We start from the raw sequence: 12,747 nt of genomic DNA, 5'->3' as shown, positions 1-12,747 counted from the left end.
AGGCCGCGTAGCGATTATGATGTGAACGCTGCCAAAAAGATTTCCATCAGCGGCACAACAATTTCGAGGCATTAATCATTGCCGTCAAGTACGAGGGTGGGTCCAAGTCGAAGTCCAATGGAGTTCTACCCAAAAAGTGCCACAAGGTGGAGCACAGCCGAAGGAATGTTCCACGTTCGATTGCGATCTCCGCCGGATGCGACAGGCATTTAAATCGTACGCAGAAAGGATTATGAAGACGTTATTATGGGAAGCTAAGCATTTAGTGTTCGCGATTCGTACATAAATCAAATGGTTTTGAGGTATTAAATATTAATACCTGCTTTTCAAACATTTAAAACATTTAAAGAAAGAATCAAATTAGAAGTGTAGATTTTAATCAAAAAATGTAAATGTAGAAATTTACAAATGCAATGACTTGAAGTTGTTACAGTATAAGAAGTAGTATAGTATAGTTGGACAAATGCATTAAATCTACAATTCTTTTATCACATTTGTACAAAATATAAATCGTTTTAACAATTTACTATACTTGAAAAATGCATGTCTTAAATTTAAAATAAAGAACACATTTTCAAAGCATATGATGGTTTTATTTGATGTGAATTTCTTTTCAATAATTTAGAATAATTTAGGAATGAGGCAAGCAAATGACTTTGTTTTCAGAGGATGGTCTAGCTCTGGCAGTAGCAACCGTCGGCGGTGTTCTTCTGGATCCAGTCCAAGAACTTGCTGACCCTGGCATAGACACCGGGGGCATTCTTCTGGGCACATCCGTAGCCGAAGGACACCACGCCGGCGAGCTTGTAGCGACCCTCGTTGACGATCAGGGGGCCACCACTGTCGCCCTGGCAGGCGTCCTTGCCACCCTGCTGCACCAGTCCTGCGCAGAGCATCACCTCGGCGATCTTGTCCTTGTAGCGCGTCTGGCGGCACTGGGCGTTGCTGATGACGGGCACATTAACCTCCTGCAGGTAGTTGGAGGTCACGCCGCCCTCCTTAATCAGACCCCAACCAGCGACCACAGCCTGGAAAATAAATGTAAATTTATAGATATTGTTTAAAAAAATATTAAAATATCAGGATTAAGCACTTTAAGTTCTAAGCTTTGACAGATTCAGCACAAGTTTTAAACATGGTTTAGTATCACTAAGAATATAATTATTGCGTTGAAACTCACAGTGGCTTATCTACTTTCACAGACGGATTGATGTCTAAAACCTCTTACTCAGTTAATTAAGTTTAATTACATTCAAGAGTTTTTTAATCTTTAAGAATGGTTGTCTTAAAACTCTAATGTTTTATTACTAAGCACTAGGATTATTAATATTGTGATTTATTTATTTATATAAGTCGATTGCTTTTTAGAACCTCTAACCCTGCGAAATGGGTTTATTAACTTTTAAGAGCTTAGCCATATATCTTCGAGATTGCTTGTCCAAAGAACTTAAAAATCTTTGCATGAGTCTTTGATAGCCCTAGCTTATAACTTTTAAATATCAATATTCTTTAAGGAGCCGTAAATACTTAATTTACGGTGTGGTCATAAACTTCAATTCCGGCATATAATAAAACATAATATTTGAAATAAATCAACCCATGTACTTACGGTCTTGCCATCGAAGTTGTGATTGGCGTCGGGCAGGCAAACTGGACGCATGTTTCCAGTCAGCGGAACGGGGGACTCCAGCTTCAGAAGGGCCACATCGTTGACAATCCGGTTGGGATCGTAGTTCGGATGGACAGTGGTCTGCACCACCTTGCGCACGATGCCAGGATCCCGGGAGGATCTGTCGATCTGGAGCAGGCGTATGGTGATCTGATCGCGGTTTCCATGCACACAATGGGCAGCGGTCAGCACATAGCGATCGTTGATCAGAGAGCCGCCGCAGAAGAGACGCGGATAGTGACGGCCCTTGACCAGCTGGGCGGTCCACGGATATTTGTTGGAGCGCACCTGCTGGCCGCCCACAATTCGGTTGACATTCGGGGTGCCGCAGACTGAAAAGATTAATTTAAGGAAAAAAATTAAATTATTTATGCTAGCTTAAAAGTTTTAAAATTAAATTTTATATTTGATTTAATATTTGCAGGCATCTGTTTTAGTTTCACATTTTCAGCTGTTTGACAATCAAAACTCATCTCAAATGTCAAAATGTGTTAACTAGCGTAAAGTGAACTTAATTTTAAATGCAATTTTTTGGTTATGGAATCTATTTTGCTAGCTTGATTATTTCTGAGTATTGATTTATGTTTACATTTTAACGTGGATTTTAAGAAGCGATAAGAAAACAGCTTTAAAGTATAGTAAATATTGCATATTAGGTATTGATAATAAATAACTCTTTCTCATTCTCTGCTTATTATATAGTTAGCTTGGAGGTGGCTTAATTTTCTGCTAAGGTCGATATAAAGATTTTGGATTTAACCTTTAAAAAATCTTCATTGACTTCTCGACATGGTTTCTTTGTACTCACAGCAATTCTGTTTGGTGGTGCACTGATTGCGATTCTTCACTGGTCGGGCCTTCGAAGTTTTTAGGGCCTGATCTGCAGGATCGGCGCCATCGACGACATCGACGACATCGGCGAACTGCTGGGCGAGGGTCTGGTGGGGATTTTGGTACTGGTACTGGGCCAATGTAAGGCCGATGCCCAGCAGCAGGAGCGGCAGGGCCAGGTAACTGCGCATCTTGTCCGGAGTTTGCTTCTGAGGAAAGTGACAAAGTGGTTTGCCAAACGTCGGCTACTTATAGGCCCCCAAAACGATCGAGATGGAGATGGAGATGGAGGTCGCGATCAACTCGATCGCCTTTTTTAATAAAACTAAAAATATGAATGTTTTATTGTGCTTGTATAAGCATCGTGCGCTTCTTTCTTTCCTCTGATTTTCTTTCTTTCTCCGCTTTCTTTGTTTGGCAGTGCCTTATTTGCATAACACTTTATAGCGCCGCACACACGCTCACCTTGCGGTTCTCAAGCGTTGAGGGTTTTGTATTTTTGGCTCTGTACAAATCATCGTTTTCATCCAGAACAACTTGCCAAAAGAGCAAATAAACTTTTTAATATCATTTAAATTATACACTTACGGAGGGTTTTCGAACGTGTGTGGCGAAAAAAGTGGGTTATTGGGAACGATAGAATGGGGAAGTTGGAATATTTGTTAAAAGGCAAAACTGAAAATTAGCAAAATCATCCAATGACTTGTCTTCTTGTTGTGGGAGGTTTTTACAAACAATTACATATTTTGCTTCCTTTTTTTCTTTTATTATTCGGGAATTAACAAAATCTAATTGATGACTTTATTTTAAATTCTTCAAAAGTTATAAAACAGACTTTTAAATTGTATATTGCAAGCCTTTAGACATAATTAAAAATGATTTTTTGGCAAAACAAAATTTCTCTACCCAAGGGTATTTCAAATTCGCCAAACCTTCGATCGATTTTCTTTTATAGCTTTGCATATTCATGAAAGTGGAGCAAATTGAAGCGAGTTCACCACTTTTCAGCCCGCCACCCGTCGCTTTTTTTAATGGACTTTTAATGCGATTCTGGAGGGGCTTAGGCATCGTCATCGTCATCGGCATCGTCATCATCATCGACAGCGCCTCTGACCCCATGGATCTGGAGCTGGCCAAAATAAACTCGGGCACTGAGTTGGCGAATTCTGGCTGGCCCACTCGAGTGTCTCTTTCAGCGCGCCACTCGATCGCATTGCGATCTGACCGGCATTGCAGCATAAATATCCTTTAAGTGCCGGTTATCCGGTATCATCATTAACCGGAGGCAAACGCCCGCTTTCACGCTGCTGCAGTCGGGAATAATTTATAAGGCTTTACCTGTGCGATGGGGGTTTGCTTTTCGGCATAATTTACAATACAAAACGCAACCAGAGCCAGGGACAAGTTATTCCTCCAGCTCCTGCTGCCGGCTCCTCGATCATATTTCTTTGTGTGGAATGTCGTCTTCGTGGACGCCCGCCCTCCTCTTGATTCATATTCCTGAACTTGGATTGGCTTCGAAATTGATTCGCCCGGGGCCCATCCATCGTCCATCCAAACGCCCAAAAAATATAAATTAATAAAAGCAGCGCGTTGAAAAATTGCGTGCTGCATGAAATTATGCAACATGTGGCACTTACATACCCCCTTTTAAAAAATAAATTATGCAAGAACACAAACGGTTAGAGTATAATTAAGTTTGAGATTTAGGTATTGTGGCTGGTGACCCACTATGACTATGACATAAATCTGCCAAAAACCCATTAAAAATGATACATTTAGGAACTGTCCCAGAAATTTGTAAGAAACGGTCTGCTATACATATCCAAGTCGCAAAAAGCTAATAGCTTAATATTTACATTAGCAGCTTCATTTATTATGGCTTGTTTCGTTTGGCTTCCCCACAAATAAATAACTTTTACTCTTATGCAAACCTTAAGCACATGCAAATGTAGGCAGCTTTAGAAATTTGTTTCTTTTCGCAAAATTAGCATAATTTATAAAAGTCGATCTTGTAGTGCCACAAGCGTGGTCCAAACTCATTAGTTAAGGGCACAACTTAATCATAGAAAGCATCGGAGATACATATGCAAATGCAACTAACGTTGCAATTATAATTGCCAGAAAACAGAACAATGCAAAGATTGCAGAACAAAGACAAACGGATTTCAACATGGTCATTATGCTTTCAGCAGGGGAAATTCCAGAATTTTCTCCCGCCTCCCCCCGGTGGGCGTGGCTGAGTGACAAACACGCAGCAGGAATCGCTTATACACATAGATGCAGATCATTGAACCAGACTGGCGAACTGGCGAACAAACCAAAAGACCGAGGATGCCAAACTCTAACCCAAGTTAGAAAGGTTGAATGGCATGCCATTCACTTGCTTTTCGCCCGGTGGCAGTTGCCCGTCAGAGTCACTCAGTCAGTCACTCATAAATTTGCATAAGAACTGAATTGCATTGCATTATCTAAGCGACAGTTGCAGTTGCAACTAGCAACTTGCAGCTTGCAGTTGCTGCTGCAGTTGTTGCCGCACTTATCTTGGCGGTAAAAACAATCACGGCAAAGGCAAAGATTTTAATTATTGTGTGTGACGGCGACGACGACGACTCCAGCTGGGAAGAAGTCAGAGAAAGATGTCGAGTGAGAATAAGAGAGAGCCCAGAATTGATTGTACACTTTAAGAAAATACCGCCTATAGCACTACAGAAAAAACCAAAAATTTAATTTTGGAAAATAATAGAGTAGAAAAGTAGTAGTAGTATAGTATAAAAGTAGAAGTAGAAATTATTTGAAAATGAAATTGAGATGATAAGAAACTATAAGTATATTGTGTAAACATATAATGGAAACTAAAAAAAGTAATAAATCAAAAATTTCAAATCAGATTGTTAAGTATGAAATCCTCTTTTAAAGTTTTCTTTTTGCAATATAATACAACATGTAATTTATCTAAACTGTTTCTGTTAAAAAAAATACAATATATGTTTATGAATTTTGTTATTTGTTTAGCATCTTACAAAGTATTTTATAAAAACTTATAAGTATAAAATGTTTTCATAGAAACCAAAACCTTAATAATTTATCAGAGCTTCGGATTACTATTTTTATAAAGTATTTCTGAAAGCCACAAAATATTTTGTTTTGTGTACAGTCTGGCAGACATCTGTCTTTGAATTCTCAGACTGACTTGGAGTCTGCTTTGTTGGCTCGCCCGATGTACTGCATTTGATAACTGCCAGCAATGAAGTCTTAGACCCTTAGATAATGAAAAGGAAGCTAGTCTCGAGCCTGGTGCACTGTAATTCAAATTAGTAACAGGCCGGCACGAAAAAAATAGATGTGAAGTGAAAAGAAGGGGAGGGAAGGGAAGGGAGAGGCGCTCTAGAAGACTCGTCTTTGGCTACCGGAGAATCGGCCCCTGCAGTGCCAACTGGCAACATCTTCTTCCTCAATGACATTAATTCATTTCGTATGCAAAGCAATCAGTGGACTCCTCTCCTCGAGAACCCGCTCGTCGGCTTGGCAATTAGAAAAGAGTTGGAAAATTGTATGCGGCTCCAGCTCGGACTAAGACTTCGACTACGACTTCGTCTCGGAGTCTGAGTCTTAGTCTGAGTCTGGCTGGGGTCTGACTTTTCCGGCTGGCACTGCGCACTGATTTGCATTGCACGATTCTCAACTTAATTTAACATAAAGTAAACAAGCGCAGTTAACAAGCCAAATACAAGCCATGAGCGTGCGGGTGCCGGCCGCCGCAGCAGCATCCAGAATCTACCTCGGCCTCGGCTTCAGGTTTAGGTTCAGACTCCGATTCAGACTCCGATTCAGATTCTGACTGGGCAACCTCTCCATCTGCATTTCCCAATCCCTCAGCCTGCCAAGGGTCTCAGTGCCAAGCCGAGTATCCCCATCCACATATTCCCTCCGCTTCGGAAACTGCTGTCGTGTGACGTGTTGTGAAAATTCTAAAATATTTCGCCCCTGCCGGCCCAGCTTTCTCACAAGTCAACGCCAAACGCGAGACACTTTAAAAGGGCACAGTGGTCTGGGGGTCTACAAAAGGTAACGGCTTGAAAGTTATAAATATTTACATTCATTAAGTATATATGTATAAAATTATAAATAAATACCTCTTACAACATGACCTTTTAGTTTTTGGTTGAATGAATTGGCATCTGAAAAGATACTTATTTTATCCAGAAAAAAGAATTTCATGATTTTATTAAATTTTCAATAAAATTATAGCTATAATTTAGGACAACCAAATAGTTATATTCAAGAAATATTATAAATTAGGCTTACGTCTAGTTAATACTTTGATGGTAAGTGGGCAGCTTTCTTGTAGCTATAAACTATTAGATTTATAAATTCAAAAGATAAATAAACTTCTTATTACCAGTCAGACATTTAAATTACAATCAGTCTTACTAAAAAAAACATTCAAATATTGTACATCTTTATTACAAAGAGTAACATTTACAATTCGCGCAAAAACAGCAAAATTAATTTAATATTTATATCTTTTTTTTCAAGTTTTATGTTTAGACCTTACGACGGTTTCTATTTATTGTTATATCATTAATATTAACATTCTCCGGTCCAGATGGATATTGGCCAGGTTTTGAGGGTTTTCTTGTAGGAGCGGGTATCTTTGGACGGGGTTTTGGGGGAACCGGTACCGGTCCTGGTGGATATCCGCCTGGAGGAGGGGGAACTCCTAAAGGATGGTTTGGGAGATTAATGTATTTTTTCCTATAAAAATGATCTATTTTTATCGAGACTTACCAATTGGTGGATAAGGTCCATTTGGTGGATATCCGCCTGGTGGTGGGGGAACTCCTAAAGGATGGTAGGGGAGATTAATGTATTTTGTCCTATAAAAAGGATCTATTTATATGGATACTTACCAATTGGTGGATATGGTCCATTTGGTGGATATCCGCCTGGTGGTGGGGGAACTCCTAAAGGATGGTATTTGAGATTAATGTATTTTGTCCTATAGAAAGGATTTATTTATATGGATACTTACCAATTGGTGGATAAGGTCCATTTGGTGGATATCCGCCTGGCGGTGGGGGAACTCCTAAAGGATGGTATGGGAGATTAATGTATTTTGTCCTATAAAAAGGATCTATTTATATGAATACTTACCAATTGGTGGATATGGTCCATTTGGTGGATATCCGCCTGGTGGTGGGGGAACTCCTAAAGGATGGTATGGGAGATTAATGTATTTCGTCCTATAAAAAGGATCTATTTATATGAATACTTACCAATTGGTGGATATGGTCCATTTGGTGGATATCCGCCTGGTGGTGGGGGAACTCCTAAAGGATGGTTTGTCATTTTGTCCTATAAAACGGATATATCTATTAGGGTACTTACCAATTGGTGGATATGGTTTATTTGGTGGATATCCGCCTGGTGGTGGGGGAACTCCTAAAGGATGGTTTGTCATTTTGTCCTATAAAACGGATATATCTATTAGGGTACTTACCAATTGGTGGATATGGTTTATTTGGTGGATATCCGCCTGGTGGTGGGGGAACTCCTAAAGGATGGTATTTGAGATTAATGTATTTTGTCCTATAGAAAGGATTTATTTATATGAATACTTACCAATTGGTGGATATGGTCCATTTGGTGGATATCCGCCTGGTGGTGGGGGAACTCCTAAAGGATGGTTTGTCATTTTGTCCTATAAAACGGATATATCTATTAGGGTACTTACCAATTGGTGGATATGGTTTATTTGGTGGATATCCGCCTGGTGGTGGGGGAACTCCTAAAGGATGGTATTTGAGATTAATGTATTTTGTCCTATAGAAAGGATTTATTTATATGGATACTTACCAATTGGTGGATATGGTCCATTTGGTGGATATCCGCCTGGTGGTGGGGGAACTCCTAAGGGATGGTATGGGAGATTAATGTATTTTGTCCTATAAAAAGGATATATTTATATGAATACTTACCAATTGGTGGATATGGTCCATTTGGTGGATATCCGCCTGGTGGTGGGGGAACTCCTAAAGGATGGTTTGTCATTTTGTCCTATAAAACGGATATATCTATTAGGGTACTTACCAATTGGTGGATATGGTTTATTTGGTGGATATCCGCCTGGTGGTGGGGGAACTCCTAAAGGATGGTATTTGAGATTAATGTATTTTGTCCTATAGAAAGGATTTATTTATATGGATACTTACCAATTGGTGGATATGGTCCATTTGGTGGATATCCGCCTGGTGGTGGGGGAACTCCTAAAGGATGGTATGGGAGATTAATGTATTTTGTCCTATAAAAAGGATCTATTTATATGAATACTTACCAATTGGTGGATATGGTCCATTTGGTGGATATCCGCCTGGTGGTGGGGGAACTCCTAAAGGATGGTATGGGAGATTAATGTATTTTGTCCTATAAAAAGGATCTATTTATATGAATACTTACCAATTGGTGGATATGGTCCATTTGGTGGATATCCGCCTGGTGGTGGAGGAACTCCTAAAGGATGGTTTGTCATTTTGTCCTATAAAACGGATATATCTATTAGGGTACTTACCAATTGGTGGATATGGTTTATTTGGTGGATATCCGCCTGGTGGTGGGGGAACTCCTAAAGGATGGTATTTGAGATTAATGTATTTTGTCCTATAGAAAGGATTTATTTATATGGATACTTACCAATTGGTGGATATGGTCCATTTGGTGGATATCCGCCTGGTGGTGGGGGAACTCCTAAAGGATGGTATGGGAGATTAATGTATTTTGTCCTATAAAAAGGATATATTTATATGAATACTTACCAATTGGTGGATATGGTCCATTTGGTGGATATCCGCCTGGTGGTGGGGGAACTCCAAAAGGTTGGTATGGGAGATTAATGTATTTTGTCCTATAGAAAGGATTTATTTATATGGATACTTACCAATTGGATATGGATATGGTCCATTTGGTGGATATCCGCCTGGTGGTGGGGGAACTCCTAAAGGATGGTTGGGGAGATTAATGTATTTTGTCCTATAAAAAGGATCTATTTATATGGATACTTACCAATTGGATATGGATATGGTCCATTTGGTGGAGGGTTTGGATATGTTGGATATGGATTTGGCCATGGATATGGATAGGGATATAAGACAGGATTTATGTGACCTCCAATTGGAGCAGTAGTAGGTGGGCGTGTGGTTTCAAGGCGTGGACGTGGTTGTGGGCGTGGTGGTGGTTTCGGGCGTGCAAGAGTGGGGAAACTATCGGGTATATAGGCAAAATGGTCAAACGGTATTTTATTTGGCGATCGGGGTCTCAGAAGGTCCGGATTAGATCCGTTTAGTTTATTAAGCACCTTAAAAAGTACAAAAATTATTATAGGAAGTTATGTAAGCGTAACTAGCTCGTTCTTACCATTGAATCATTATTTTCAAGACAGTTCTTACGTGGCACTAGGACAAAAAATAATACTACCAAAAGACTCCATTTAGACATTTCGTCTTGTTTGTGCTAAGGGAAAGTCTACAATGAAACAGAAACCTAAAAGGTTTTACTAAGCTTTGATTTCTTAGCAAAACTAATTTTTAAAATTTCAATTGGTTATCAACGTCTAAAAAGAATGTTACGCTTTAGTTGAGATATATGTCCGATTCAGTAAGGCCATCAAATGACCTACACCCAGAAAAAAGAAGAGCGAATCATTTTAGTACGGACGTTCTTGAAAATGAACGAACGTGTACAGAATAAGTACGGGTCCTACTTGATAATAATATTTTAAAATGATTTTTTTTAATACACAGGGAAAACTATATTTTTCGCTTTAACCATGCTTATAGTGTTTGTAAATAATATTAAAAACAGTAAACTCTTCGAATTTACCCTACTTTTGACACCGTTCGTTCTTGATTTGACACCAAAATACTGGATTTTTTCTATGAGTGTATGATCACTTGAAATCACTTGCTCTAATTTAGTTAGTCCTGCAGGTTGATACACTAAAATAATTTCCAAAGGTTTTCTTTAATTTAACCAAATTCTGTTACATTTTTCAGCTAGCATTTTTATTTCTCAAGTTTTAATTAAAGCCTTCACTTTGGATCTTTTCCTATAACTATAGTAATTACATTTTGATTCTGTGCTCCAAAGCCTGGAGATGGAGCCACCGGTGCAACTGGTGGTTCAGGTAATCTGACAGGAGATCTTACTTTGTGTTTTGCATCAAGAATATTTACATTCTCCGGTGCAGATCCTCCCCAGGATGAATCAGGTGGTTTCCAACCAAGATATCCAGGATATGGGTATGGAATCGGATGAAATCCGTTTGGTGGATACTTTCCGGTGGGTGGGTAATATCCGTTGGGTGGAAAGTATGCTTGTGGTGGATAATATCCGTGAGGTGGATATTGAGGATACGGTTGCATTGGGTAGAGGTAGGGATAGTACACATACTTTAGAATGGGTGGAGCTGCAGGTTTAAATAAGGGTTTTAAATGTTTGGTTTGGGATTGGGTTGTAAGCAACCAATTTTCCAAAGAAATTTCTAGGTCAGCCGTCTTACCTCGAAAGCGCAATCCATTGTCATGCACACTCTTAGCTTTGGTGGTGCTGTTTCTTTCCAAATCGGGTACTTCTTTTGGCAACTTTGAAGCCAACTGTGTCACCCCTTTGTTTTGTATACTTATGGCTTTGGTGGTGCTGAATCTTTCCAAATTGGGTACTTCCTTTGGCTGCTTTGAAGCCAACTGAGTCAGCCATTTAGGGTAGAAAAGTTCTTTCATTAACTTGGATACATAGACTTAAGTTAATCTTACAGTAGAAGTTTTATTTTCTAGTCCTTGACTGGCTGGAACTATAAAAACTAATATAATAATATGCTTCCACTTCCACATTCCGTGCTATCATTTCTTTTGCTAAAACTGAAATGACCCCAGAAAGTAAAACTTATTAGAATCTATGAAATAATTGATTTTCCACCGATTTACTAGCAGAACGAATATACTTGTAATTTGTATATAAATGTAAACATTAAACTTAGTGCATGAAATCTAAAATGCTTGAGAATATATTTTGAGAGAGTGAGAAATTTCAACATTAAACTTAGTGCATGATATCTAAAATGCTTGAGAATATATTTTGAGAGAGTGAGAAACTTAAAGCTGCAATGACTTCATTTTAATCAGTGGTCCTCTTTGAAACATTATTTGATAATAAGAGTTTGGTAAAACAAAAATATTTCTTATCTTTTGTGTGAATATTATTATTCGTATACTGCTTGTGGAAACTGTAACCACTGTGCAGCATCGTGAAGAGTTTATTAAAAGCCACGACAACAACGGCCGTCCCTACACAAAATCCTTTGTAAGGTAATTGCTCATTTGAGTTATAAACACGCACACAGGCGCTGTTGGGCACCACATAGCCACCGGAATCCCCCGATCCCCAATCCCCGATACCCAATCCTCGGATCCCCAATCCCCGCGAGATGGCAATCGGGGCTGCCCAGAAAGGGCTGTGCCCGTGGATTGTGGATTGTGGCCAACGTCCCCGCTTTGCATGTCTAACAATTGTTCTTCTAATTGCGTTTATGGCCAGGCGAGAGAACTGGCCGGACGCAGTGCACCCGAGGCCCCCAAAAACCCCTTCCTGTTGCCTTGTAAACGCAATCGGACAAGATAATCTCGGCATCGCAGCGTGCGCAATGATTTGCCGGGTGCGGAGACCCAAAAAGGGCTTACCCCATGGCCTGGATGTGGTCTGCAGTATGGAGTCCTAGTCCTCCTCTCCAAACTCCCACCGCTTCTATGCGGCATGGCATGCGGCTTGCATTTGGGTGCAACAAATTGCCGCAACGCATCTGCCAGACACTGAATTGAGTTGAGTCCTTCAAATTGGCACTGGCACTGGCGTTGGGGGAGAAATGCATTACATATCGCATTTATGGGGCTGCTTATTAAGTGGTGCAACAAATTGACAGCTCCAAAGAGCCTCCAGAGCAGTATCTACATCAATTACCCACAGCGATTCGCAGAATAAACCGCATGGCGATAGCCGACCAACACTTCATTAAAAGTAAATAAGGTGTCCATGAGATATTGTGATAAGTTGGCGGACGAGGGTGTTGTTCTGCCCATAGACAAACTGATCAAAGTTCGAGGCACACCGGATAGGCCCTTGAGTTCTGATCTTCAATTGTACTTAATGACTGCAAATACTTTGAACCTTGAAGGCTGACAACTTATCGGGATTGC

General features: G+C 39.9%; 3 protein-coding genes across 24 annotated transcripts; all 3 read right to left on the bottom strand.

Moving 5' to 3' along the window:
* Window positions 1-571: 571 nt before the first annotated feature.
* Window positions 572-2,712, bottom strand: LOC108138634 (trypsin-1). Its single transcript, XM_017260972.2, has 3 exons — window positions 2,478-2,712; window positions 1,610-2,001; window positions 572-1,028 (listed from the first exon to the last, which is right to left on the bottom strand). Exons 1-3 carry the CDS (start codon window positions 2,689-2,691, stop codon window positions 675-677), a joined length of 960 nt encoding a protein of 319 aa, XP_017116461.1. The 5' UTR covers window positions 2,692-2,712; the 3' UTR covers window positions 572-674.
* A 4,233-nt stretch (window positions 2,713-6,945) lies between these two features.
* Window positions 6,946-10,004, bottom strand: LOC108138726 (basic proline-rich protein). 22 transcript variants are annotated; one of them, XM_041710405.1, is made up of 21 exons: window positions 9,914-10,004; window positions 9,563-9,854; window positions 9,438-9,494; window positions 9,316-9,366; window positions 9,194-9,247; window positions 9,072-9,125; window positions 8,960-9,013; window positions 8,838-8,891; window positions 8,716-8,769; window positions 8,594-8,647; window positions 8,482-8,535; window positions 8,360-8,413; window positions 8,238-8,291; window positions 8,126-8,179; window positions 8,004-8,057; window positions 7,892-7,945; window positions 7,780-7,833; window positions 7,658-7,711; window positions 7,414-7,467; window positions 7,292-7,345; window positions 6,946-7,223 (listed from the first exon to the last, which is right to left on the bottom strand). In XM_041710405.1, the coding sequence occupies exons 1-21, from the start codon at window positions 9,992-9,994 to the stop codon at window positions 7,048-7,050; spliced, it is 1,521 nt and encodes a 506-aa protein (XP_041566339.1). In that variant the 5' UTR covers window positions 9,995-10,004; the 3' UTR covers window positions 6,946-7,047. The 22 variants fall into 22 exon arrangements, with proteins under 22 accessions (XP_041566339.1, XP_041566340.1, XP_041566346.1 ...); XM_041710406.1 differs by having other exon boundaries at window positions 9,316-9,351; XM_041710412.1 differs by lacking the exon at window positions 7,658-7,711.
* Window positions 10,005-10,587: 583 nt separating this feature from the next.
* On the bottom strand, window positions 10,588-11,406 carry LOC108138618 (bZIP transcription factor 1-A-like). The gene is made up of 3 exons (XM_017260906.1): window positions 11,311-11,406; window positions 11,058-11,241; window positions 10,588-10,964 (listed from the first exon to the last, which is right to left on the bottom strand). Exons 1-3 carry the CDS (start codon window positions 11,386-11,388, stop codon window positions 10,588-10,590), a joined length of 639 nt encoding a protein of 212 aa, XP_017116395.1. The 5' UTR covers window positions 11,389-11,406.
* Window positions 11,407-12,747: the final 1,341 nt, after the last annotated feature.

This window comes from Drosophila elegans, unplaced genomic scaffold, assembly GCF_018152505.1.
Source record: "Drosophila elegans isolate 14027-0461.03 unplaced genomic scaffold, ASM1815250v1 contig_814, whole genome shotgun sequence".
Taxonomy (NCBI): Eukaryota; Metazoa; Arthropoda; class Insecta; order Diptera; family Drosophilidae; genus Drosophila; species Drosophila elegans.
Note: the sequence above shows the minus strand (reverse complement) of the source record. Positions and strands in the feature narration are given on the sequence as shown.